The sequence below is a fragment of the Pan paniscus genome, chromosome 5, assembly GCF_029289425.2.
Source record: "Pan paniscus chromosome 5, NHGRI_mPanPan1-v2.0_pri, whole genome shotgun sequence".
Classification (NCBI taxonomy): domain Eukaryota; kingdom Metazoa; phylum Chordata; class Mammalia; order Primates; family Hominidae; genus Pan; species Pan paniscus.
This window is the reverse complement of record NC_073254.2, coordinates 46,045,421-46,070,494: the sequence shown is the minus strand read 5'-3', so window position 1 is coordinate 46,070,494 and position 25,074 is coordinate 46,045,421. Positions and strand designations below refer to the sequence as shown.

Genomic DNA, 25,074 nt, shown 5'->3' with positions numbered 1-25,074 from the left:
AAATTTAGCTGGGCATGGTGTTGTGCGCCTGTAATCCCAGCTACTTGGGAGGCTGAGGCAAGAGAATTGCTTGAACCCAGGAGGCAGAGGTTGCAGTGAGCCGAGATTGTGCCACTGCATTCCAGCCTGGGTGACAGAGTGAGACTCCAGCTCAAAAAAAAACAAAAAACAAAAAAACCCAACCAAACACACACACACACACACACACACACACACACACACACACACACACACACACACAAGGTGATTGCTATGCAAATTAAATATAGCTTCACCAATCAGCTTGCTTCTCCTAATCCCTCATAGAAATCTTGGAGTAGCCCTGGGGTGCAGTGAGGCCAGATTCCAGGAAGGGAATGGGTGGGATGGGTCTGGGTACTGGTGAGCAGCAGGGAGGGTAAGTAGGTTAGCTTCTGGGCCAAGGAGGGCTCCTGGAGGCTTGTTCTGGGTAAAAGCTGGTCTCCTTGAACCTCGGAAGGTGGGGGAACCCACATCCTGGTCTCACCCGCCCAACCGCCCACTCACCCTTGGGTTAGCAGCCATCTAAGCCCCACCCTCCCCCTCACACGCTTAGCTAGCCTGCCACAAGCTGGCCCCTTGGCCTCCTAGAGACCCTGACATCTCCACCAGCAGCATCTGTCCTCTCTCCTCAGGGAGGCAAGCATTTGATGCTCGAGGTCCCTGGCAGTTGTGGTCCTTGGCAAGTGATGTGTGAGTCCCATGTGTCATAGGAAGCTCCCCATCCCCATCTGGTGACCAAAGGCCTGGCTACAAGTAGTGAGTCCTTCCTCCTCCACCCAGACCTCACTGCTCAGATCCCCTTCGCCAACTGGGACATCTTCCGACATGGCCTGGATGCTGTTGCTCATCTTGATCATGGTCCATCCAGGTGACAGGGCGTGCGCTCAGGACCCCAAGGAGTGTGGGTGGGAGGAGGGAGATCCAGGAGGCTGGACTAGATGCTATAGGGAACGGGCTTGGTGGGGGCTGAAACACACGGCTCTGAGGGAGGAGTGGGACTGCTCCAAAGGTGACACTCAGTGGACTCCCCCAATTCACAGTCTCTCTGTGTCACCCACTGTGAGGCTTTTTAGTTTGAGAGATCCAAGTAAATCTATGATAAATTTCTTGGTGAAACTGTCTTTTTTTTTTTTTTGAGACTGAGTCTCGCTCTGTCGCCTGGCTGGAGTGCAGTGGTGCGATTTTGGCTCACTGCAACCTCTGCCTCCCATTTTCAGGCGATTCTCCTGCCTCAGCCTCCTGAGTAGCTGGGACTACACGCACGCACGACCACACCTGGCTAATTTTTTTTTTTTTTTTTTTTTTTGAGACGGAGTCTTGCTCTGTCACCTAGGCTGGAGTGCAGTGGCATGATCTTGGCTCACTGCAACCTCTGCCTCCTAGATTCAAGCAATTCTCCTGCCTCAGCCTCCTGGGTAGCTGGGATTACAAGCGCGCACCACCACACCCAACTAATTTTTGTATTTTTAGTAGAGACAGGGTTTTACCATGTTGGCCGGGCTGGTCTCGAACTCCTGACCTCAGGTGATCTGCCTGCCTCGGCCTCCTAAAGTGCGAGGATTACAGGCCTGAGCCACTGCGCCCAGCCATTTTTGTATTTTTAGTAGAGATGGGGTTTTGCTATGTTGGCCAGGTTGGTCTCAAACTCCTGATCTCAAGTGATCTGCCTGCCTCGGTCTCCCAAATTACTGGAATTATAGGCATGAGCCACTGTGACCGCCTGGTGGTGAAACTTTTTTTTTGAGACAGTTTCATTCTGTTGTCCAGTCTAGAGTACAGTGGCAGTATCTCAGCTCACTGCAGCCTCCACCTCCTGGGTACAAATGATTCTCCTGTCTCAGCCTCCCAAGTAGCTAGGATTACAGGTGCGTGCCATTACTGCTGGCTAACTTCTGTATTTTTAGTAGAGACGAGGTTTCACCATGTTGGCCAGGCTGGTCTCAAACTCCTGACCTCAGGTGATCCACTCGCCTTGGCCTCCCAAAGTGTTGGGATTATAGGCGTGAGCCACTGCGCCCGGCCGAAACTGTTTTTAATGAACTGAGAGACCTTAACTATCAGGCATATTATTAACTAAATGCAGGAGTTCTCAAAATGTGGATTTCTGGGAACCTAGAACAAATGCTTAGGCCCCACTCCAGACCTACTGAGTCAAAAACTCGGGGGGTAGGCCCAGGAATCTGTTCTAGCAGATGCTCCAGGTAATTTCCATACACACTCAAGTTTGAGAACCACTGAAATAGAATGACTTGTAAATTTCCCTAAGTAGATAATTTAATCAGGGATTTTAATATTTGGTTTAATTCATCAACATGGACGGGTTAAATAGGAATCTCAACCAATTAAGGCCACGTCTTCACCTGGAGATTTAATTAGTTACTTTCTTTAACGAAAAACCAAGAGTGGCTGGGTGCACTTTGGGAGGCCGAGGCAGGTGGATCACTTGAGATCAGGAGTTTGAGACCAGCCTGGTCCGAGGTGGGTGGATCACTTGAGGTCAGGAGTTTGAGACCAGATGGTGAAACCCTGTCTCGACTGAAAATACAAAAATTAGTCAGTCATGGTGGTGGGTGCCTGTAGTCCCAGCTACTTGGGAGGCTGAGGCACCAGGATTGCTTGAACCCAGGGGATGGAGTTTGCAGTGAGCCAAGATTGCACCACTGCATTCCAGCCTGGGCAACAGAGCAAGACCCCATCTCAAAAAAGGAAAAAAGAAAAAGAGGAAGGATGGCTTACTGTACAATGCCATTTGTACTAAAATAATACCTGGATAATATAATGAGTGATATTAGTTAACTAGGCAGCTGCATTCATTAATGAGCTTAATTTCACCATGATGGTTTACATTTCAGCTAGACAAGTTACTACTGAACTGGCTGGAGAATGATGGCAGAGGGTGAGAGTGAGAGTTGGTATAGGAAGAATTTGAAAAATGATTTTTATTTTTTATTTTTTGAGATGGAGTCTTGCTTTGTCGCCCAGGCTGGAGTGCAATGGCGCAATCTCGGCTCACTGCAACCTCTGCCTCCCGGGTTCAAGCGATTCTCTTGCCTCAGCCTCCCGAATAGCTGGGATTACAGGTGCACACCACCATGCCCGGCTAATTTTTGTATTTTTTTAGTAGAGACGGGGTTTCACCATGTTGGCCAGGATGGTCTCGATCTCCTGACCTGGTGATCCGCCCACCTCGGCCTCCCAAAGTGCTGGGATTACAGGTGTGAGCCACTGCACCCAGCCGAAAAATGATTTAATAAGCAATGTTAAGAAATCAGATTGGTTAAGAGGGAAGGGTTTAATGAGGCACCCAAAGTATCTATTCCCATGCACCCTATGCCTGGAGAAAGCTGGGATGTTCTACTCCAAGCTCTGTTGTCTTTTCTCTTTGGAATAACTGGGGAGGTGTTTCTCTGGGTCTTCCTTCTGCCCCCAGGATCCTGTGCTCTCTGGGTGTCCCAGCCCCCTGAGATTCGTACCCTGGAAGGATCCTCTGCCTTCCTGCCCTGCTCCTTCAATGCCAGCCAAGGGAGACTGGCCATTGGCTCCGTCACGTGGTTCCGAGATGAGGTGGTTCCAGGGAAGGAGGTGAGGAATGAAACCCCGGAGTTCAGGGGCCGCCTGGCCCCACTTGCTTCTTCCCGTTTCCTCCATGACCACCAGGCTGAGCTGCACATCCGGGACGTGCGAGGCCATGACGCCAGCATCTACGTGTGCAGAGTGGAGGTGCTGGGCCTTGGTGTCGGGACAGGGAATGGGACTCGGCTGGTGGTGGAGAAAGGTGAGATGCTGGGAGGTGGTGTCTCCTCCTGGCTGGAGGCCCCAAGAGGCAATGTCCTTGGGAGGCAGGGATGCTCCTCTGAGGCCCCTTCCCTCCCTGAGCCTGTGTGCACTTCTTCCCCAACCCCCGTCTCCATTGCCCCATGCAGAACATCCTCAGCTAGGGGCTGGTACAGTCCTCCTCCTTCGGGCTGGATTCTATGCTGTCAGCTTTCTCTCTGTGGCCGTGGGCAGCACCGTCTATTACCAGGGCAAATGTGAGTAATGGAGCCAGGGGCAATAGTGGACGGGATGGGAGGGGCAGTAAGAGTGGGAGGAGGGAGGACAGAGACCAGGAAGAGGAGAGCCTCGGGACTGCAACACTGAGCAGCTCCTGTCCTCTCTCTGACCAGGCCACTGTCACATGGGAACACACTGCCACTCCTCAGATGGGCCCCGAGGAGTGATTCCAGAGCCCAGAGGTCCCTAGTCCTCTTCAAAAGACCCCAATAAATCTGCCCCACCACTAACTCCTCATGAGTCTCAAGTGTTTTCTTCTCCATTCTCCAGATGCCAAATCTACTCTCTCCGGATTCCCCCAACTCTGAACTTTCCCTTCCACCAGGTCTGACCTGGAAAGGTCCAAGAAGGCAGCTGCCGGCTGTGGTCCCAGCGCCCCTCCCACCACCATGTGGGAGCTCAGCACACCTGCTTCCCCCAGTCCCAGGAGGCTGAGCCTGATTGTCCTGAGAAATGGGAAGGATCAGATATGACTCCTCCTTGGCAACTGCCCTTTCCTGCCAGGCCCACACATACCCTCTTCTGGCTGTTAGGGGAGCTTGGGTCCCTGAACACTGTCATTCACCCAATAAATTACTATTTGACCCCAGAGTGGGTGGAAGGGTGAGCCACGTGTTTTTTTATTTTAATTTTTAAAAAATTAAAAAAATTCCCTATTCAAAGGTCAAAAAGCCACATAAGTTTTGATGATGATCATTTTGAACGGAGGCTCGAGATGGACTGAGAGGACTGAGACACAGAAGTGGGGGGACCATGGTTTTTACTGGCTGAACCACAGGGGGACCCTGTCCACCCGCCTGGGTTGAGGAAGGTGTCTGGCGTGCTCAGGTGGGTTTGTTCTCAGCAATGCAGGCATAGTCAGCTCTTGGATCCTCCTTGGTGCCTCTCTTGTCTCTGCCCCTGAGGTCAGGTCCCTCACTGCTGGGCACTGGCAGCCTCTGCAGAGATGCATAGTGGAGTTCCTGCTCTGAGGAGCCCTGGGCCTGGGACCAGGACAGAAGGTGCTGATGGGAGGCAATGCCGTCAGATCCTTCCCTGTGAGTTCTGCTCCCACCTCCAGCCTTTCTTACTTCTCTCCCTCTCTCTCTCTCTCTCTCCCTCTCTCTCTCTCTCTCTCTTTTTCTTTGGAGACAGAGTCCCACTATGTTGTCCAGGATTGTCTTCAACCCCTGAGCTCAAGCTATCTTCCTGCCTCAGCCTTGCAATAGCTGGAATGACAGACGTGAGCCACTGTGCCTGGTTCTGGAGCCTCTCTCTCTCTCTCTCTCTCTTTCATTGCTCTTCTCTTTGTGTCTCACTCACTCTCATTTTCTCCCTGTCTCTCCTATCCTCTGTCTCACTTTTTCTCTTGGTTTCTGTCTCATTTTCTCTTTCTCTTTTGCCTTGATTTTCTCTGCCTCTCTCATGCTCCTACTTTCTCTCTCCTTGTCTCCCGTCCCCAACCCTCCTCTCAGCGCTCAGCCATGCTTCTCCCCACTCACCCACTCAGGATCTCTCTTGCCCTCCCCCTTCCCTGTCCCCAGACTCACCCAGCTCCTCTCCAGCCTCTTTACTGGAAGAAAAGAAGAAGCTCAGCACAGCCCACCCTTTGTGCTTCTCCCGGGCCCTCCCGGGCTCCCCCCACCAGCAGGCGTGGACTCCCCTGTTGGCTTCCCAGTGGCTCCAGGGCCAGGCAGTGTTCTGGGAAAGCAGTGGGAAAGCGTGTGGGGGTGGGGGCACAGGGGGCACTGCTGCAGGGGGAGGGAGGGAGTGCAGCGCTCACCTCTTCGATGCAGCCAACACAGGCAGGCGGACAGAAGGACCACTGCCAGAAGCAGGAGCCCGCCCAGCCCCAGGCCCCCGTAGATGCGTATATCTTCAGGGAAGAGGGCTCAAGGTTAGAAAGCCCATTCCTTCTCCAGCGTACCCCAGCCTCCTGGTTGGTTGCAGCTTTCTCAGATTCCCTCTCCAACAGTTTTAGAGGCAGAAAAATATACCCTCAGAACTTCTCCATCCCAGACCTTAATACCTCACCTCTTACCAGGTTTCTGGGCCTCTTGTGAGGTCCCTTTCCCTCCTGTACCAGCTGTCCCCAGAGGCCTGTCCACCTAGTCATGAGCTGCATACATCACTGTTCCCCATCACTTCCTAAGCTCCCAGGACCCTCTCTATGCAGATGCAAGAGACACTTTACTTACCATCATTCCGCGATAACATTAGGTCAGGGATCAGGGACTGGCCTGGAGGTCAGGAACTCTAGTCCTTGCTCTTTTAGGCGAAATGATCAGGGGCTGGTGACTTGCCTCAAGTTCCTCATCTGTGAAGTGAGGGGCCCTCTGTTATAATCGTTCCCAGGCTGGGGAGCCTCCCTTATGTGCCAACCCTGAGCTGGGCACTTTCCATTCCTCACTGCTAATCCCCAGAACATAGGGTATCATGGTGCCCGTTGCCCAAGTAAAGACCCGAGATTCAAGCCTGGACTTTACTAGGTCACCCATCCCAGAAAGGTGGAGCTGGGGTTTAAGGCCAGCTCTGCCCAACTCCAGAGCCCAGCCCTTTCCTCTGCCCTGGGCTGACCAGGTGGTTTGGAGGGGACTTTCCAGCCCTGGATGGTTCTAGGTGCTGGTAAGGGGATGATGGAGGGGAAGGAGCCTGGGCCTGGGTGGGTGTGGGCACTGGGGGGAAGTAGGGAGGGTGATATCAGCACACCCAGCAGGTGGGCTGCTCCCTGAGCTGCAGAGCAGCGCGGGAGTGTGGGGGCCCCCTTGGCTGGTGTGGAGAGCTGCTTCCCACAGGCAGATGCTGCTAGGGCTGAAGTGGGGCATGGAGGAGTATCTGGGGCCCCATAACTTCCCCTCAGGCACTTCCTCCCCTCCAACCACTGGTTCCTGTTTGAGGGTGAAGAGGGGGCCGTTCTCTTCACCCCAGAGCCAGATATACTGACTAGGGTCTGGAAACTGGGACCCTTCTGGGTTTAAGAGGAATTCTGGGGGGTGGGGAGCAGAAGTGCAGGTGGAGGCCATAAGGGCCGTGGGCACAGAAATGAATTGTCTTTAATTTCTTTGGGGAGCAGAGACTCAGAGGATTCCTCGACGGCCCAGGGAAACTCAAACCCATACTCTCCCTCCCCTCATCTTAGCTTCACCCCACTCTGGGGTGTGACCATCCTTCCACCAAGGTCCCTGCCCATTCCCAGCTTACCCAGAGCTTGTGGCCTGCAGGATGGACAGACTCCAAACTGGCCAGTGCTGTCTGGCTGAAGAGAAGTGTTGCCACCTCAGACATTCCTGCCCCTCCTCTGGCTTTAACTTCTCCCCCAGCCTGGGTTCCTCCCCAGCATTGTTAGGAGAGGAAGTTCGGCTCCAGGGTTAGGGTTACAACATCTTTCTTTTCAAACTTCTGGGCCTGTAGCTAGGGCCATAATCTGCCTCAGCTCCAGTCATTTCACTGATCCTGCCACTAGTCAGCAAACACCCACCACCTTCAGGTGTCTTCCTTGATTAACTCTTCTCTATTACCTCTTACACTGCATCTGTTGAGACCTCTTGATCTTGGCATATGTCTGTGGACACATGTACCCTGCTCCAGTTCAGACTGGGAGCTCTGGCATATTTGGTGTTCTGGTGACCCACTTGGTGTTCTGCAGCTCTATGCAGCAGGCTGCTTGGCTGTCTGATTAACAAACATGAGAGTTAAAGGCAGCCATACTAGATCTACATGAGCCCTGTGGATAGATCAAGGACAGAAAGTTGGTGACAAGTTGGTGACAGGAAAGGAGGTGTGGGCAATACAGGTGGACTTCCTGTAGGAGGCAGCATTCTGGCATTGAACACAGAACTAAGTAAAGGCAGCGGCCTGAGGCTCTCTGGAGAGACCTGGGTGAAGGCTTCTTAGTGGCACTGTGATGGAGAAGGAGATGGGTGCTGGAGGATTGCACACCCACTCCTTGAGGAGGGTGAAGACTGGGGAGCGCCTGTAAGGCAAGGGGTGAGGAGGAGATGTGGTGCCTGGGTGGGTCCATATTAATTTGCGTTTCCCCTTCCAAATTCAAGAACCTTCTACTTCCTCCCCCACCCTTCTCCCCATCCTCCATGTTCCCTATGCTGAATAATATTCAGGGTTTTTTGTTTGTTTGTTTGTTTTTTTACATTTTATTATTAAAAAGTGCAAACATAGGGTGAAATGAGAATAATTGTACAGTGAACATATTCTTACCACCTAGATGCTACTATTGACATTTTTTGTTTTGTTTTGTTTTTGAGATGGGGTCTCACTCTGTCACTCAGCCTGAAGTGCAGTGGTGAAATCATAGCTCACTGCAGCCTTGAATTCCTGGGCTCAGAGGTCCTCCCACCTTAGCCTTCTGAGTAGCTAGGACTACAGACACCAGCTACCACATGAGGCTTTGTAGAAATGGGGTCTTACTATGTTGCCCAGGCTGGTCTTGAACTCCTGGTCTCAAGCAATCTTTCCACCTTAGCCTTCCAAAGTGCTGGAATTACAGGAGTGGGCCACTGCACCTGGCTCTATTAACATTTTTTATTTGCTTTATCACATATTTATCAATCCATCTCACTTTTAAATATCTTTTAAAATTACAAATATCAGTACATTTTACATCTAAACCCTTCAGAAGCTTAACATTGACTGAAGTTCAGTATTTATTTCCCCATTTCTTTTCTGGCCTGAGGAAGGCAAATTTTACATACAAATCTCAAGTCAGTACTCTTTTTTTTTTTGAGACGGAGTCTTGCTCTGTTGCCCAGGCTGGAGTCCAGTGGTGTGATCTTGGCTCACTGCAACCTCTGCCTTCTGGGTACAAGCGATTCTCCTGTCTCAGCCTCCCAAGTAGCTGGGACTACAGGTTTGTGCCACCATATCCAGCTAATTTTTGTATTTTTAATGGAGAAGGGGTTTCACCATGTTGGCCAGGCTGGTCTCAAACTCTTGACCTCAAGTGATCCACCTGCCTTGGTCTCCTAAAGTGCTGGGATTATAGGTGTGAGCCACCTCGCCTGGCCTAATACTGTTTTGTTTGTTCGTTTTTGTTTTAAGACAGAGTCTTGTTCTTGTCACCCAGGCTGGAGTGCAATGGCATGATTTCGGCTCACTGCAACTTCCGCCTCCTGGGTTCAAGTGATTCTCCTGCCTCAGCCTCCCAAGTAGCTGGAATTAAAGGTGCCTGCCACCACGCCCCGCTAATTTTTATATTTTTAGTAGAGACGGGGTTTCACCATGTTGACCAGGCTGCTCTCGAGCTCCTTACCTCAGGTGATCCACCTTCCTTGGCCTCCCAAAGTGCTGGGATTATAGGCAAGAGCCACTGCGCCCGGCCCCGGTATTCAGTTTTTAAACTGTCTTGTCATCAAGGCTCTGGAGCCAGATGCCTGGGTTCAAATTCTGGTTCTGCCACTGACTCTGTGAGCTCCATAAGTTTCTTAACCTCTCTGTACCTCAGTTTCCTCTTAGGGTTTTTGTCAGGATTATAATTATTGGCTGGGCATGATGGCTCATGCTTGTAATCCCAGCACTTTAGGAGGCCAACACGGGCAGATCACGTGAGTCCAGGAGTTTGAGCCCAGCCTGGGCAATGTGGCAAAAATCCATCTCTACAAAAAATGCAAAAATTAGCTGGGCATGGTGGCATGTGCCTATAGTCCCAGCTATTCAGGAGGCTGAGGTAGGTGAATCCATAGATCCTGGGAGGTCAAGGCTGCAGTGAGCCATGATCCTGCCATTGCATTCCAGTCTGGGTGACATAGCGAGACCCTGTCTCAAAAAAAAAAATTATTAAAGTGTGTAAATCAGTGGCATAAACATGTTAAGTGCATTTTGTGGGTCAGCTATATTATTATTAGTATTACGGAAACACATAGAGATGTTACCAAGAAGGGGAGATGATTGGAGCCACTTCCAGCTTCCTTGGACCTGGTCTTTCTTCCCTTGACTCTTTTTTTTTTTTTTTTTTTTTTTTTTTTTGAGAGAGAGTCTCAGCCTGTCACCCAGGCTGGAGTGCAATGGTGCAATCTTGGCTCACTGCAACCTCTGCCTCCCAGGTTTAAGTGATTCTCCTGCCTCAGCCTCCTGTGTAGCTGGAATTACAGGCGCGTGCCACCACGCCCGGCTAACTTTTTGTATCTTTAGTAGAGACAGGGTTTCACCATGTTGGCCAGGCTGGTCTCGAACTCCTGACCTCAAGTGATCCACCTGCCTCAGCTTCCCAAAGTGCTGGGATTACAGGTGTAAGCCACTACCCCGGCTACTCCCTTGACTCTTAACCACTCATGCTGCCTACATCTACCATTCATGTGGTCCTTGCTGCTTTGTTTTGGTTATTCCTGCATTTATTTGTCCTTTTATTCATTTATGTATAAACATTTAGTAAGCACCTACTAATGGATAGGGCTCATTGTAGACTTCGAAGCTCTCTGAGGGTGGGAGTATGCCTCGTCCATCTGTCTTTACTTTTTGTAGCAAGGGAGGTAAAGCTCCATTTCCATCCCTCCTTAGTGAGTCAGTAGTCAGTGGTGAGGCTAAGGCTTACCTCTCCCTTTCTCACTCAGCACAGGGGGCTGGAGATGAGCAAGGGAATGGGAGGAGGTCAGCCCAGTATGGGAATCAGTTCTTCTCAGGGAACCCAGACATCCATCCCTCAAGATTCCAGTCCTTGTCCTAGTGTGGCCCTTGACCTCAGAGACGGGATCAGCTCTTCCTCCAGCACCTACCTTGAGGGTATAGAAGAATGCAAACCACATTGGAAACCTGGAGATCTGTGTTCTCATTTCAGCTCTGCTGACTGGCTTCCTGCAAGCTACCTTCCCTCCCTGGGCCTCAGTTTCCCTCTCTGCTGAGCCAGAAGATGTCTAAAGACCCCTTTGGTTCCACCCTGAGAGCCTGTCTCCCTACCTCAACTTCTTCCCCAGTTCAGAGAACCCAGGCATCCAGCTGCCCCACCCCAGCTCCGGGTAAACAGGAAGCTGGGTGAGGGGAGCAGGGGTGTGCGGAAAGTCCCAGCCAGGTGTGCAGGTCTACAGGGAGGGGGTGGGCCCGTCCCTGAGGTATGAAAGCCCCCTGCTCTGGCTCTGGTTCAGTCTCAATGGGGGCACTGGGGCTGGAGGGCAGGGGTGGGAGGCTCCAGGGGAGGGGTTCCCTCCTGCTAGCTGTGGCAGGAGCCACTTCTCTGGTGACCTTGTTGCTGGCGGTGCCTATCACTGTCCTGGCTGTGCTGGCCTTAGTGCCCCAGGATCAGGGAGGACTGGTGAGTGGCTGCAACAGGCCCTGGTGGAGAGCTGTATCTTGCGGATGCTTGGCTTCCTCTGGTTGTGCCTGTGGTCTTTTGCCCCCTCTGGCTCAGCTGGCTCGGCTGTCCCTGGTGGGGATGTCTTGTCTCTTTGCTGACTCTCTTTCCATGTTCCTGTGATGTTGTGCTTGTGTCCCGACATAAGCCTCTTGTGTCTCCTCTCCTCTTCCCGAGGTACATCTGTTTCTCCGCCCAAGTACCTATGCCTTGCTTGTTCTCCCTTCTAGGGAGGTGTGTGTTGGGGATGGTGCTGGTAGGAGAAACCCCAGGCCTGCAGCTTGGGTCCACTTTCAGAGGGGTAGGGGTGACATGAGCTGAATCTGAACTCTGGGCACTGTGACCCCACCCAACCAGGTAACGGAGACGGCTGACCCCGGGGCACAGGCCCAGCAAGGACTGGGTAAGAGCAGACTGTCTCTCCTTCCCCGCTTCAGCCCCTCAGGGGCTCCCAGCTCCCTGCTGCGTCCCCAGATACCTCTTCCTCTAGGAATCCAGGCTCCCCATCCCTGCGCCCTGTTCTCTCAAGGGTAGCCTGCATGGGTGGCTGCCCTGGCCCCAATCGTGGACTCTTTGCCCCTTCCAGGGTTTCAGAAGCTGCCAGAGGAGGAGCCAGAAACAGATCTCAGCCCCGGGCTCCCAGCTGCCCACCTCATAGGTAAGGACCTCCAAGACCTGAATAAGAGTGTAAATAATCCGAAGGTTCCAGTTCTGCTCGCCCAGAGTCCTTCGGCTCCATGATTCCAGTGCTCGGTTTCCCACCCGCTTCACGACCTTTTGTCGCTCGTGCCCACTCTTACGCTCGTCCCCGCAGTGTAGTTTCTTCTTCCCTTCGGTGCAAGCAAAAGCCGGCCTGGAGGTCCCCACTACAGCGTTCTGCACCCCACATCCGTGTTCCCTCGGCCCCCAACTCGCACTCATCCCAGAAACAGCACCATCCCTCCTCCCCCGGCCCGGCTCGGCTCCCGCAGGGGCTAAAAGCCGCCACTTCCCCAGAAGTCCCAGGCCTTTAGGATCGCATTCCCAAGAGCGCGTCGGCCCGTGTCTCCGCAGGCGCTCCGCTGAAGGGGCAGGGGCTAGGCTGGGAGACGACGAAGGAACAGGCGTTTCTGACGAGCGGGACGCAGTTCTCGGACGCCGAGGGGCTGGCGCTCCCGCAGGACGGCCTCTATTACCTCTACTGTCTCGTCGGCTACCGGGGCCGGGCGCCCCCTGGCGGCGGGGACCCCCAGGGCCGCTCGGTCACGCTGCGAAGCTCTCTGTACCGGGCGGGGGGCGCCTACGGGCCGGGCACTCCCGAGCTGCTGCTCGAGGGCGCCGAGACGGTGACTCCAGTGCTGGACCCGGCCAGGAGACAAGGGTACGGGCCTCTCTGGTACACGAGCGTGGGGTTCGGCGGCCTGGTGCAGCTCCGGAGGGGCGAGAGGGTGTACGTCAACATCAGTCACCCCGATATGGTGGACTTCGCGAGAGGGAAGACCTTCTTTGGGGCCGTGATGGTGGGGTGAGGGAATATGAGTGCGTGGTGCGAGTGCGTGAATATTGGGGGCCCGGACGCCCAGGACCCCATGGCAGTGGGAAAAATGTAGGAGACTGTTTGGAAATTGATTTTGAGCCTGATGAAAATAAAGAATGGAAAGCTTCAGTGCTGCCGATAAAGATGCTGAGTTGCGACACACGTCTTAATTCAGGGTGGGTGCACGGGTGTGGGTTAAATATTCTCAGTACTCTTCTGGTTGCTTGAAACAATTCATCACAACACAGTGTATGGCCTTTGCTCCTAGGGATGATGGTCTGCCTGTCCCACCCCCTCCCTGCCTCTGAATGGCCAGGCCCCACCATTAGTCCAGTTGGGGGACTTCTCAAACTCCGAAGCTTCTCTAGGCATCCTGATTTTCAGGGCCACATGGTCCCAACCAGACTCTGCACCACACTCTTTTCTCTTGGGTACCCCCCAACAGTGAGAGGGGTCATTACAGAGCCCAGCAAGCACCACTCAGAAAGGCCCAGCAGCAGAGTTAGCCCCTATCATGACAGAGGAATGAAGCCTGGAGGGGCCCCGCACTTCTCCCCCTAGAGCTGCCTGAAGGCCTCTCTGTCTCCTACCCGACAGTCAACTCTTCTCCTTCAAGGAGCTTAATTCAAGGCTCATGGGGTCTGAAGGGAGGAGGCTGAAGGAGAAAGAAGGGGAGAATATTAGAGAGAGATGGGGATGGCAGGAAGGAGCCCGTGGTGCCTGAAAACACCAGGAAGTTCTGGGGAGGAGGAAAAACCGATGCCCCACTTAGGGTGTCCCATTTAGGGTGAGACGGAAAATCCTCACCTTTTTTTAACACTTTAGGTCCCCCTTCCCAAAAGTGAGTAAGTGTGGGTGCTTCTGGGATGAGTAACAGTGTCCCCCATTACTTCATGACTGACTTTCAGCCACAGGCTGGAGGAGGCAGAGGGTGACCCAAGGCCCTATCTAGGTCACCCCAATGGGTCACCCTACCCCCTCAGCCTACCACACGGTTTTCTCCTGCCTGGCACCCCAGGGCTGGAGGTAAAGCCTAATTTCCGAGCTCAGTGGGGGCTCCCAGTCTTGGGGGGCTCAATTTCCGTCTCCATATTTGTTTTTGGAATTATTATTTTTTGAGACAGGGTCTCGTTCTGTCACCCAGACGGGGGTACAGTGGCATGATCATAGCTTACTGTAACCTCAAACTCCTGGGCTTGAGTGATCCTCCTGCCTCAGCCTCCTGAGGAGCTAGGATTACAGGCATGCACCACTACACCTGACTAATCTTTAATTTTTTTTTGTAGAAACAAGGTCTTGCTATGTTGCACAGGCTGGTCTTGAACTAGTGGGCTCAAGTGGTCCTCCCACCTCAGCCTCCCAAAGTGTTGGGATAACAGGCATGAGCCACTGCGCCCCACCCTTATTTGTCTTTGACTCTCTCCAGAAGAGCCTTCATCCAGGGAGGGGGTGCTTTTCTCTTTCCAGATTACCCACCTCTCACCTCTCCCCTCCTTCACACAAAGACCAGTGGGACCAAGCCGGCATGTGAGTCCTTCACCCACATCTTATTCCTATGTTTCATTCTTTTTTAAAAAATAGAGACAGGATCTCACTATGTTGCCCAGGTTGCTCTGGAACTCCTGGGTTCAAGCGATCCTCTCACCTTGGCCTTGCAAAGTGGTAGGATTACAGGTGCATGCCACCACGTCCGGCAGTTCGGTTCCTTGTTCTTTATGGTCCTCAGTCTCTTCGATTTCACCCACTGAGAGAATGGAAGGGGATAGAACAGGTGGAAACTGGTTGAAGGAAGCCAGAATTCACTAAGTGCCCACTGTGCCAAGGGCTGAGTGAGGTCCTCTGATGGAGGTCAGGCCTTCTCTCACATGCCCTATGTGTGGTGGACATTCCTATCCCCATTGGATAGATAGGTTAAGTGGCTGGTTCAGGTTGCAGAGTTAGGACAGGGTGATTTGAAGCCTAGACACCCGAATCTCTGGAAGTCCCTTGGCTGTGTGATTCAGGTACCTGAGAATGCGGCTCCTCTCCAGCTCTCTCCGGACTGCTGGCCAGCTGCAACAGCCGGAAATCTCACCTGAGCTGCAGGATTTTCCCAGCAAGGATTGGAATTCCCAGAGTTGGAAATTCCCATGCCCTGAGGGAGAGGTAATTAGGTTCAGGCTCTTGTTTCCTGGGGGATGGGGAATATTCTGTTGGGCTTTGTTTATGTAGGGTCTCCAGGGCCCTAGGAGTCTAAGGATGGGACTGGGTCCGAGGGATCTTAAAGCCTGTGGAGAGAGGACTTAGGGAGCTTCTTCCCACCCACAAGAAGAAGCAGATGCAGAATTAATTCCAAGAAGGAGACCATGTTTCTTTTCTAAGCAAACTTTATTTCTCGCCACTGAATAGTAGGGCGATTACAGACACAACTCCCCTGGGGAGCAGAGGCTCAGCAATGAGTGACAGTTGGTCACCAAATCAGCATTGTTTAGACAACTTAATCAGATAAATATTTTAAAAAACATAATCAAAAGAAGGCACAGAGGCCAGGGGGCTACATGGGAACAGCCTATTGTTCAGCTCCGTTTTCACAGAAAACATGTCTGAGCCAAGGCAGCTCCTACATTGGGTCCCCCAGGATACCCCGACCTCCCAAATAAATACATTCATCTGTAAATAAATAAATAATAAATAAATAATAAATAATCACAAGTGCAAACATAAATAGAGGGAGCTGGCTCCATGGGGAGGGCTGGGCTCCGTGTCTCAAGGAAGTCTGGAAACATCTGGAGAGAGGAAGGCCTAAGGTCCACTTGTGTCAATTTCTAGGTGAGGTCTTCTCAAGTCCTGCAGCATTCTGGCCAGAATCAAAGGCTCCCTGGTCTCCAGATTCCAGATGTCAGGGATCAAAGCTGTAGGCCCCAGTGAGTTCTGGAGGCCCCAGTTTGAATTCTTAGTGGTTGCCAGCACTTCACTGTGCAGGCCACACATTCCTGAATCCCAGGTTTCGAAGTGGTGGTGTTGTTGCTTAAAGTTCTAAGCTTGGGTTCCGACCCTAAGCCCCCAATTCTCTTTTTGAGCCAGAAGAGGTTGAGGGTGTCTGAAGGAGGGGGTAATAAAGGGATTGGGGCAGGGGAGGCGTTTGGGAAGGTTGGATGTTCGTCCTCCTCACAGGGCAATGATCCCAAAGTAGACCTGCCCAGACTCGGCAAAGTCGAGATAGTCGGGCCGATTGATCTCAGCGCTGAGTCGGTCACCCTTCTCCAGCTGGAAGACCCCTCCCAGATAGATGGGCTCATACCAGGGCTTGGCCTCAGCCCCCTCTGGGGTCTCCCTCTGGCAGGGGCTCTTGATGGCAGAGAGGAGGTTGACCTTGGTCTGGTAGGAGACGGCGATGCGGCTGATGGTGTGGGTGAGGAGCACATGGGTGGAGGGGCAGCCTTGGCCCTTGAAGAGGACCTGGGAGTAGATGAGGTACAGGCCCTCTGATGGCACCACCAGCTGGTTATCTCTCAGCTCCACGCCATTGGCCAGGAGGGCATTGGCCCGGCGGTTCAGCCACTGGAGCTGCCCCTCAGCTTGAGGGTTTGCTGGAGGGAGGGAGAGAGGGAGAGGAGAGTCAGTGTGGCCATGTCGGTTCACTCTCCACATCCTGGCCCTCGAGCTCTGCCCACCCCACATCCGGTTCCTGTCCTCTCTGTCTGTCATCCCACATCCCACCTGGCCATGACGTTCTGAGTATCCCCCTAAGGCCTGTGCTGTTCCTCCACCCTTCCCTTGAGCTCAGCGAGTCCTTCTCACATTGTCTCCAAGTTCTGCCTACCATCAGCCGGGCTTCAACCCCCAAATCCTAGCCCTCCAAGTTCCAAGACACATCCTCAGAGCTCTTACCTACAACATGGGCTACAGGCTTGTCACTCGGGGTTCGAGAAGATGATCCTGAAGAGGAGAGAGAAAAGAAAAAGCTGAGACCCTTAAATTTCCTAGAAAATACCCCCCTACTTTCACCTCCATCCATCCTCCCCCAAGACCAAAACTTTAAATTTCCCCCACTGCTTCCATACCGGTACTAACCCTACCCCCAAACCCAAACCCAGAATTAGGAAAGAGGTTTGGAGACACTTACTGACTGCCTGGGCCAGAGGGCTGATTAGAGAGAGGTCCCTGGGGAACTGTTGGGGAGAAGGAGAATGGTTAACATCGAGGGAGTCACCCTTAAAGGAGGAACAGCTGGCTGCCTGTCTGGCCTGCGCTCTTAGCCCTGAGGTGTCTGGTTTTCTCTCTCCATTCATCTGTGTATTCACCTTCCAGGCATTCAACGACTCTTTCCCTGAGTGTCTTCTGTGTGGCAGACACCGTATCTTCTTCTCTCCTTATCTCCCCCATCTCTCTCCTTAGCTGTCATATTTCCCGCTCTCTTTCTGTCTCACCATCTTTATTCATATCACTTGTTTCTTCCCCCATCTCTCTTCTCACACCCCACATCTGTCTCCATATCTTATTTATATATCTGCTTGTTCATTCATTCATTCATTCGTTCACTCCATACACACTTAGTGAGCACCTTCCATGTGCCAGACATCCTGTCTCTCCATCTTTCTCTCTCTCTCTTCCCCATCTCTTGCCACATCTCTTTCTGCATCCCCATCTTTCTCCACGTTTTTTTCTCTCCATCCCTCCCTATCAGCGCACATCTTTCACCCATCCCATCTCTCTCCCTCTCTTGCGTCTCCATTTCCCCTTGGGTGGGAGAGTGGATGAAGGCTGGCCAGGCACTCACCTCTTCCCTCTGGGGGCCGATCACTCCAAAGTGCAGCAGGCAGAAGAGCGTGGTGGCGCCTGCCACGATCAGGAAGGAGAAGAGGCTGAGGAACAAGCACCGCCTGGAGCCCTGGGGCCCCCCTGTCTTCTTGGGGAGCGCCTCCTCGGCCAGCTCCACGTCCCGGATCATGCTTTCAGTGCTCATGGTGTCCTTTCCAGGGGAGAGAGGGTGGAGCCGTGGGTCAGTATGTGAGAGGAAGAGAACCTGCCTGGCAGCTTGTCAGGGGATGTGGCGTCTGAGGGTTGTTTTCAGGGGGGGTCTGTAGTTGCTTCTCTCCCTCTTAGCTGGTCCTCTGCTGTCCTTGCTGAGGGAGCGTCTGCTGGCTGGGTGTGCAAACAACTGCCTTTATATGTCCCTGGGGCGAGAGGAGGGCGGGGAAAGAATCATTCAACCAGCGGAAAACTTCCTTGGTGGAGAAACCCATGAGCTCATCTGGAGGAAGCGGTAGTGGGCCCTGCACCTTCTGTCTCGGTTTCTTCTCCATCGCGGGGGCGGGGATTTGGAAAGTTGGGGACACACAAGCATCAAGGATACCCCTCACACTCCCCATCCTCCCTGCTCCGATTCCGAGGGGGGTCTTCTGGGCCACTGACTGATTTGTGTGTAGGACCCTGGAGGCTGAACCCCGTCCCCATGCCCCTCAAAACCTATTGCCTCCATTTCTTTTGGGGACCAGGTCTGTGGTCTGTTTCCTTCTAACTTCCAGACAGGATGCAGGAAAAAGATAGAACTAGAACTGGGAGGGGCTTCAGAAAGCTGAGTCCTTGAGGGAGAGAAAACGGGGTTGGAGGGAAAAGCTGTGTTGAGTCCTGAGGCCTGTGTTTGGGTCCCTGCGGGGAGAAGGAGCTGGGGGCTTGGTGGCAGGCTTGAGGCCTCAGGAAAGGCTGGGTGGGGGTAGCAGGGACAAGCCTGGGACAGCCCCGGGGAGTGAAATCACCCCCGGGAATTCACAGACCCCACTGGGGCAGGCCTTCTTCTTTCATTCTGACCCGGAGACTCATAATGCTGGTTTCAGTCTTGGCTTCCAAGGAACTCTGGGGTCCCTGATTTTTTTCATGAAGCTCTCACTTCTCAGGGCCCCAGTGTGTGGCCATATCTTCTTAAACGTCCCCTGTATTCCATACCTGGAGGTCCTGGAGGCTCTTTCACTCCCTGGGGCCCTCTACATGGCCCTGTCTTCGTTAAGGGGGGGTCCCCATACTCGACTTCCATAGCCCTGGACATTCTCCTACCCATTGCTGTGGTCACATCTCCCCAGAGGTCTCCTGTAACCCATTCCTCAGAGCCGCTACATGTGGCCATATCTCCCAGGAGCTCCCTGACCCCCGCCCCTCCAGACCCTGACTTTTCCTTCTTCTTCTCAGCTTCTCCTTTGCTTCCCCTGCAGCAGTCTGGCGGCCTCACCTGGTGAGTCCATCACATATCCCTGAAGCTCTCTGAGCCCTTATCCTTTTGTTCTCCCCACAGCTCTTGCTCCCTTTGAGCCCTCTGTCCCTCCCTCCATTCCTTAGATAGACTGGGAAGTTCTCACTCCCAGACACACACACACAAGCAGACAGCATTTCAGAGAAAAGAGGTTTATTGGGCTTCATCGAGGGTGCAGATGCCTCCGTGTGGGGCTCTGGTCGGCAGCTGGCTTTCAGAGCCTTTCCCTGCCTTCTGGGGCCCTGTGATCCCTCATGCCTACTTCTTTCTCTCTTGGTCAGCCTTGTGCGCATGCCCTCTCACTCTTCATCTCTTGGGCCTGTCTCTGTTTCTCCTTGGATGTTCTTCTATTATTCCCCTCTCTCCATCCTCCATAAATAAATAATTTAATTTTTTTGCCTTCATAAATAGTCCCCTCCCTGCCTCTAGTCATCCCCCAAGCTCCTCCATGTGCCTGCTCTTCCTCTGTGTGTGGATCTAGGCCCCACCTAGCTGGTGGGACAGACCAACAGCTTTGGGCTGGGAATTCCTAGGCAGGCTTGAAATCCTCAGCCAGACAGACATCAGGGATGGTTCAGGGAGGTGTGGTCCCCTGGGATGCCTAGAATTCCTTCTTTGAAAGCTCCGGTGACTTGATCAGGGAAGACTTGAGCTGTTGGAATGGCCAAAGGAGAGGTGGTGACGACCCCTGAAATGGTCAGAATGGAGGCAGAATGGGGAGAAGGTCTTGAAATCAATTATTTTTTCTTTCTGGATTTTTCCAAGTTCTACAGAGCGAAGGCTCCAAAGAAGACAGTACTAGGGCTGAGGACTAGGTGGGGGATGCCATCTGTGTGGGTGGATAGCTGGTCTCCCTGGGTGAGCTGGAACGCAGCCCCATGGTACATCGAGTGCAGCCAGGGTTCCTGCAGCCCTGGATACACCATCTTCTGGGAGCTGAGGAGAGGCACGTGGAAGGGGTACTGGGAGGAGAAGAGCTGGACCTCATGGGCCAGGTAGAGTGGGGAGGAGGTGGCCTTGGGAGAGTAGGCTTTCCCAGAGAAGACCACCTGGGAGTAGACGAAGTAGATGCCACTGGTGGGGACCAGGAGAGAATTGTTGCTCAAGGAGAAACCATCCTGGAGGAAGGCACGGTCCGTGTTTGCTCTCCAGAGCAGTGAGTTCTGCTTGCTGGGGTCTCCTAGGAAGAGCCATAGGGGATGGGGGTGGGAGATCAGGGCTCTGGATCAGAGGTCTCAATCCCTGAGGAAGTGGGCACTGAACAATTGAGTTCCTGGGGGATGGCAGGGGGAGGCATAGGAGTGGGCTCCCTCTGTTTTTTTTAGCGTGGGGGAAGTTGGGGGAGAGGGGTGGATGCTTGGGTTCCTGAGGCAGGGGTAGGAGGAGAGCTGGTGGGGACATGTCTGGGAGGTCAGGTGGATGTTTACCAATGAGGTGAGCAGCAGGTTTGAGGGTGCTGTGGGCAAGATGCATCTTGGGGTGCTGACGGGCAGTCTGGGCAGCTGAAGGTGTGAGGCCAACACCAGGGAGCCCCTAGGGGAGAACAGAGTTGAGGGGGGCTCTAGGGCTCAAGGTTTGGCTGAGCCACCCCAGCAGCCCCCATTCTCCTGCTGCCTCACCTGGGCCCCAGGCAGCAGAACCAGCAGCAGCCCCAGAAGGAGGAGGTGTAGGGTGGTGCCACGCACCCTTGGGAGGAAGAGACGTTCAGGTGGTGTCATGGGGAGAACCTGCAGGGAGAGAGAGAGAGAGAGAGACAGTGAGCGGGGCGGGGCACGCGGCGGAAGACAGACCTCCCGCCCTGGGAGACAGCACCCCCCGACCCCCGAGAGAGAGATCGACAGAGAAGGGGACAAGATGCAGTCAGAGAAACCCCAAGGTGAGCAGAGGGAGACAGAGAGAGACAGGAAGGGAACAGAGAGGAATCATGGCAGAAACAGAGAATGTGTGACAGAGACAATGAGACTGACAGATGGAGAGTCAGAGACAGAGAAGGAAACCAAAACCAAACCCACCAAGGCCCAGGCCCAGGCAGGCCGGGGATCCAGGCAGCAGGTGCAGGAGGGACCGAGGCCCAGGCAGAGGGCAGGACACTGCGGGGCGGTAGTCCAAAGCACGAAGCACGGGCAGCCCAAGGAGATGGGGCAGGAGAGCCTCACCTGCTGTGCAGAGCCCCTGGGCCCGGACGCTCAGGTCCCTTTATAGAGGAAGCGGCAGTGGCAGCGTGGCAGGCGGCGGGCGGGTTCTAGGTCGGGGCTGGGGCCCGGGGAAGCCCCCAGGGCTTAGAAGATACTGCTGTTTCAGTCAAAGGCAGGAAAGGCTGAGGCCTAGGAGAGAACCACAGGCTGGGGGTTCAGGCGACTGAGTTCTGGGAAAGGGAGTCGGGTCAGGGGAATCGTGGGCTGGGAGGGCCAGGGAGTGGGGTCAGGCCTAGAGTTCCAAAGAAGGGACAGTCAATTCAGAGAGGAGGCGGTTGAGCAGCTGGGGTGTGAGCTGGAGGCCCGGTTCCCTGAAGAGCAATCATATATAACATCTCTGCACCCTTGGCTGAGTACAGGCTTCTCTCTTTGCCCATTTTCTTCTCTTGTACCCCTGTCCTTGTCCCAAACAACTCAAATCATACTTGTCCCAGTATATGGACTTTCCAGCCCATCTGGCAGGTTTCACATCAAGAAGGTCCATTATATATCCCCTTCATCGGGGACATTCTGGTGTTTGCCTCTTGTCCAGGTGAAAATATTAATGGATACCCCTTCCACTCTTGAAAGTGTCCTAGTTTGGAAGATAAATTTTTTGGTCCCCTTACTCAGAGATGATGCTGGACAGTCAAGTATGATGAGGTCTCATCTCATCTCACTCCTGAAGGATGCCCTCCATCTCTTCCTGACTTCAGGTGGCTTCCACAGAACAGATTTATATAACCCCAAATAAACACACATTCCAGGATCAATGTGGCAGACACCTTCCAAAGTTTTCTACAAAGGAAGTTTCAGAATTCCACATGGGTGAGGCTTAAGGGTGGTGACTTAGGGTGGGGTGGGGACAGCTAAGGGACTTGTTCTGAAGCTGCATTTGCAGAGCCAATACATTATTTTAAAATTGTCCCAGGCCCGGTGCAGTGGCTCACACCTGTAATCCTGGCACTTTGGGAGTCTGAGGAGGGCGGATTACTTGAGGTCAGGCGTTTGAGACCAGCTGGCCAACATGGTGAAACCCCATCTCTATAATAAATACAAAAATTAGCCAGGCGTGCTGGTGCGCATCTGCAGTCCCAGCTACTCGGGAGGCTGAGGCTGGAGAATTATTTGAACCTGGGAGGCGGAGGCTGCAGTGAGTCAAGATCGCACTACTGTATTCCAGCCTGGGGGACAGAGCAAGACTCTGTCTCAAAAAAAAAAAAAAAAAAAGTTTCCAAAATTTTTTCCTTTTTATTGATATGTAACTTAGGTATGAGGTGGACACCTCTTAAGTGTACAGCTGATGAATTTTTCCATCTGTATGTAGCCACCACCCAGCTCCACGTATTTTCAGGTCCCCAGCAGGTTCCCTCATGCCCCCTCCCTGCTGATACCCTCCAAAGATAACCAACCACTCTCTCACTTTTATCACCATAGATTATTTCCTCCTGGTTTGGGGCATCATATAAATGAAATCACACAGAATGTACTCATTTCTGTTTGACTTCTTTCAGTCAGCATTATGTTTGTGAGATTCATACACGTGGTTGTATGTATCAGTAATGTTTTTTAAAAAAATTATGATGTAATATTCTATTGTATCAATATATTCTAATATATTCTGTTGATGGGGATTTGGTTTCTAGTTTTTGTCTAACACAAAAAATGTCTAACACGAACATTCTCATACATGAGCCCATTTTCACTTAGCTTGCAAGTTACAAGGTTTAAAAAAAGCAGTTTCTAAAGATGACTTTATTCACTTTTCCTAAGTTTGAGATAATACCAACTTGTCACCTCAAATATTATTACTGCTACTGATGTGATTTTACTTGGAGAGTGTTAGAGGGGTTGGAGCTGGGGCTGGTGGTGACCCGGGGTAAAGCCCACTGTTGCATGGGGCAGACCACTTCTCTCCCCAGGCACAAGGTCCCTGAGGGGTCTTGGTGTAACATGGAGGGACATGTAAGTAACATTCTGGGTGTGTATGAGCTATTTCTCCTGTTCTCCTTCTCTACTTGAGGACCTGCCCCTTTGCCTTTTATGCTTTACTAGTCTTAGCTATTATTTCTGTAGGGGCAGAAAGAGGTGATCCCTTCCTGACCCATCATAAGGGTTATGGCCAATACTCCTATAATAAAAGACAGATTAACAAGAGAAAAGCATAATACATTTATTTAATCAAAGTTTTAGGTGACATGGGAGCCTTCAGACATGAAGACCCAAGGACCCAGGGGAAAACTATTTTTATGCTTAGATTTGATGAAGAATGAACAGCTGTGCAGAAATGTAATTGAACAAAAGGAGTATCATCTAATGGTCATAGACTGGGACTGGGGGGATCCCAGCAAGGCCTGGCCATATTCTTCTTGGTCTCTCTGTACAGCATTCCTTCCTCCCAGGTATAGGGCAGAATCTCTTCTGGAATGAGGGTCTTATAACCTACTATCAGATGAGGTAGGTCAGAAAATTTCTTTTCCTTTTCCTTTTTTTTTTTTTGAGACAGTTTTTCACTGTCGCACAGGCTGGAGTGCAGTGGCACGATCTTGGCTCACTGCAACCTCTGCCTCCCAGGTTCAAGCTATTCTCCTGCCTCAGCCTCCCGAGTAGCTGGGATTACAGGCACACGCCATCAAGCCCGCCAAATTTTTTTTTGTATTTTTAGTAGAGATGGGGTCTCACCATGTTGGCCAGGTTGGTCTTGAATTCCTGACCACAGGTGATCCACCAGCCTTGGCCTCCCAAAGTGCTGGGATTATGGGCGTGAGCCACTGCGCCCAACCTTCTTCTCATTCTTTTAACCTTATTATCTCTTGTGTCAGTGTGGGTTTCCCTTTTAGCCCCTGCTCCTTTCTTTTTCTCTGTGTTGCCCTTTCTCTCAGGGTCCTTTTTGCTTCCTGTTGTCTCTTTCTGCTTCTCTAATGGTATGAGCTGATGGACTGGGACCCCAGCTGAGCTATATTAAAATATAAAATGTTATTACAAGGCCAGGAGCAGTGGCACATGCCTGTCATCCCAGCACTTTGGGAGGCTGAGGCGAGCAGATCACAAGGTCAGGAGATAGAGACAATCCTGGCTAATACGGTGAAACTCCATCACTGCTAAAAATACAAAAAATTAGCCGAGCATGGTGGCACGCGCCTGTAATCCTAGCTACTAGGGAAGCTGAGGCAGGAGAACTGCTTGAACCCAGGAGGCGGAGGTTGCAGTGAGCCGAGATCGTGCCACTGCCCTCCAGCCTGGGCAACAAAGTGAGACTCCATTTCAAACAAACAAACAAACCAAAAAACAAAACAAAACAAAACAAGCAAACAAAAAAAGGTATTGCAATTAACAGTGAGACACAGAGAGAAATTTAAATTAAAGAGGAAGAATGGGACATTGAAAGACAAAAAAGGGAAGGCAAGAAGGGTGATGGGGAGACATGAGAGACACAGAGGAAGGAAGGGTAAGACTGGGCTGAGGCTCAGTGTCACGTGCATGTGAGATATGCGAAGGATGCTCCTTGAGATGGGCCAATCTTGGTTTCAATCTCAGTTTCGGAGGTTATATGAATTTGGTTTCTTTCTTGGGCAGGCCAGCAGTTGGTTTGGGACTTTCCCTGGGTGGGAGAGCTGATGACTGGAGTCTTGTGCCCCAGACTCAGGGAAATACAGTCTTTATAGTGGTCTTTGTGGAGAAACTAGTGAAATCTCTGAAGCCTCCAAATGAGACTGAAATGACATTAGCTTCAAACTTGAACTTAGCCTCAAAACCTGAATTGGGATTTAATACCAACATCAATCCTAACCCAAATTTAACCTCAACC

General features: G+C 52.2%; 5 protein-coding genes across 26 annotated transcripts in view; 2 read left to right on the top strand and 3 right to left on the bottom strand.

Annotated features, from left to right (window-relative positions):
• NCR3 (natural cytotoxicity triggering receptor 3) overlaps nucleotides 1-4,538 on the top strand; it is a 31,245-nt gene extending 26,707 nt beyond the window's left edge. Inside the window, exons 2-5 of one of the 4 annotated variants that reach the window (XM_003831584.6) lie at nucleotides 802-889; nucleotides 3,452-3,796; nucleotides 3,945-4,052; nucleotides 4,400-4,538. In XM_003831584.6, coding sequence (XP_003831632.1) covers nucleotides 847-889; nucleotides 3,452-3,796; nucleotides 3,945-4,052; nucleotides 4,400-4,509 — 606 coding nt within the window. In that variant the 5' untranslated portion in view covers nucleotides 802-846 and the 3' untranslated portion in view covers nucleotides 4,510-4,538. Of the gene's footprint in view, nucleotides 1-653; nucleotides 890-3,451; nucleotides 3,797-3,944; nucleotides 4,053-4,187; nucleotides 4,305-4,344 lie in introns of those variants that run through there. The other 3 variants (XM_055113380.1, XM_024929300.4, XM_024929299.4) reach the window with 3 other exon arrangements.
• A 128-nt stretch (nucleotides 4,539-4,666) lies between these two features.
• On the bottom strand, nucleotides 4,667-12,408 carry LST1 (leukocyte specific transcript 1). Of its 18 annotated transcripts, none has more exons than XM_034961747.3 (5): nucleotides 12,002-12,408; nucleotides 6,252-6,370; nucleotides 5,837-5,929; nucleotides 5,604-5,626; nucleotides 4,667-5,078 (listed from the first exon to the last, which is right to left on the bottom strand). In XM_034961747.3, exons 2-5 carry the CDS (start codon nucleotides 6,268-6,270, stop codon nucleotides 4,899-4,901), a joined length of 315 nt encoding a protein of 104 aa, XP_034817638.1. In that variant the 5' UTR covers nucleotides 6,271-6,370; nucleotides 12,002-12,408; the 3' UTR covers nucleotides 4,667-4,898. The 18 variants fall into 18 exon arrangements, with proteins under 18 accessions (XP_034817638.1, XP_008955188.1, XP_003831635.1 ...); XM_008956940.4 differs by lacking the exon at nucleotides 12,002-12,408 and adding an exon at nucleotides 7,255-7,404; XM_003831587.4 differs by lacking the exon at nucleotides 12,002-12,408 and adding an exon at nucleotides 7,255-7,404 and having other exon boundaries at nucleotides 4,667-5,057.
• Nucleotides 10,422-12,995, top strand: LTB (lymphotoxin beta). Of its 2 annotated transcripts, XM_003831586.6 has the most exons (4): nucleotides 10,441-11,311; nucleotides 11,708-11,753; nucleotides 11,937-12,008; nucleotides 12,404-12,995. In XM_003831586.6, the coding sequence occupies exons 1-4, from the start codon at nucleotides 11,114-11,116 to the stop codon at nucleotides 12,856-12,858; spliced, it is 771 nt and encodes a 256-aa protein (XP_003831634.2). In that variant the 5' UTR covers nucleotides 10,441-11,113; the 3' UTR covers nucleotides 12,859-12,995. The 2 variants fall into 2 exon arrangements, with proteins under 2 accessions (XP_063460872.1, XP_003831634.2); XM_063604802.1 differs by lacking the exon at nucleotides 11,708-11,753 and having other exon boundaries at nucleotides 10,422-11,311; nucleotides 12,404-12,537.
• Nucleotides 12,996-15,214: 2,219 nt separating this feature from the next.
• TNF (tumor necrosis factor) lies at nucleotides 15,215-17,988 on the bottom strand. Its single transcript, XM_003831589.4, has 4 exons — nucleotides 17,626-17,988; nucleotides 16,972-17,017; nucleotides 16,737-16,784; nucleotides 15,215-16,435 (listed from the first exon to the last, which is right to left on the bottom strand). Exons 1-4 carry the CDS (start codon nucleotides 17,809-17,811, stop codon nucleotides 16,014-16,016), a joined length of 702 nt encoding a protein of 233 aa, XP_003831637.1. The 5' UTR covers nucleotides 17,812-17,988; the 3' UTR covers nucleotides 15,215-16,013.
• A 1,240-nt stretch (nucleotides 17,989-19,228) lies between these two features.
• On the bottom strand, nucleotides 19,229-21,262 carry LTA (lymphotoxin alpha). The gene is made up of 4 exons (XM_003831597.6): nucleotides 21,105-21,262; nucleotides 20,712-20,819; nucleotides 20,520-20,625; nucleotides 19,229-20,272 (listed from the first exon to the last, which is right to left on the bottom strand). Exons 2-4 carry the CDS (start codon nucleotides 20,808-20,810, stop codon nucleotides 19,860-19,862), a joined length of 618 nt encoding a protein of 205 aa, XP_003831645.1. The 5' UTR covers nucleotides 20,811-20,819; nucleotides 21,105-21,262; the 3' UTR covers nucleotides 19,229-19,859.
• Nucleotides 21,263-25,074: the final 3,812 nt, after the last annotated feature.

Excerpts from the sequence above, each read along its gene's own strand:
- LTB (XM_003831586.6), top strand. The coding sequence starts at position 11,114 with ATGAAAGCCCCCTGCTCTGGCTCTGGTTCAGTCTCAATGGGGGCACTG. Across the intron at positions 11,312-11,707 it reads CCCAGGATCAGGGAGGACTG|GTAACGGAGACGGCTGACCC; the intron begins GTGAGTGGCTGC and ends CCACCCAACCAG. Across the intron at positions 11,754-11,936 it reads ACAGGCCCAGCAAGGACTGG|GGTTTCAGAAGCTGCCAGAG; the intron begins GTAAGAGCAGAC and ends TGCCCCTTCCAG.
- TNF (XM_003831589.4), bottom strand. The coding sequence starts at position 17,811 with ATGAGCACTGAAAGCATGATCCGGGACGTGGAGCTGGCCGAGGAGGCG. Across the intron at positions 17,018-17,625 it reads TCGGCCCCCAGAGGGAAGAG|TTCCCCAGGGACCTCTCTCT; the intron begins GTGAGTGCCTGG and ends TCTCCCCAACAG. Across the intron at positions 16,436-16,736 it reads GCCTGTAGCCCATGTTGTAG|CAAACCCTCAAGCTGAGGGG; the intron begins GTAAGAGCTCTG and ends CCCTCCCTCCAG.
- LTA (XM_003831597.6), bottom strand. The coding sequence starts at position 20,810 with ATGACACCACCTGAACGTCTCTTCCTCCCAAGGGTGCGTGGCACCACC. Across the intron at positions 20,626-20,711 it reads TTCTGCTGCCTGGGGCCCAG|GGGCTCCCTGGTGTTGGCCT; the intron begins GTGAGGCAGCAG and ends GTTCTCCCCTAG. Across the intron at positions 20,273-20,519 it reads ACCTGCTGCTCACCTCATTG|GAGACCCCAGCAAGCAGAAC; the intron begins GTAAACATCCAC and ends GGCTCTTCCTAG.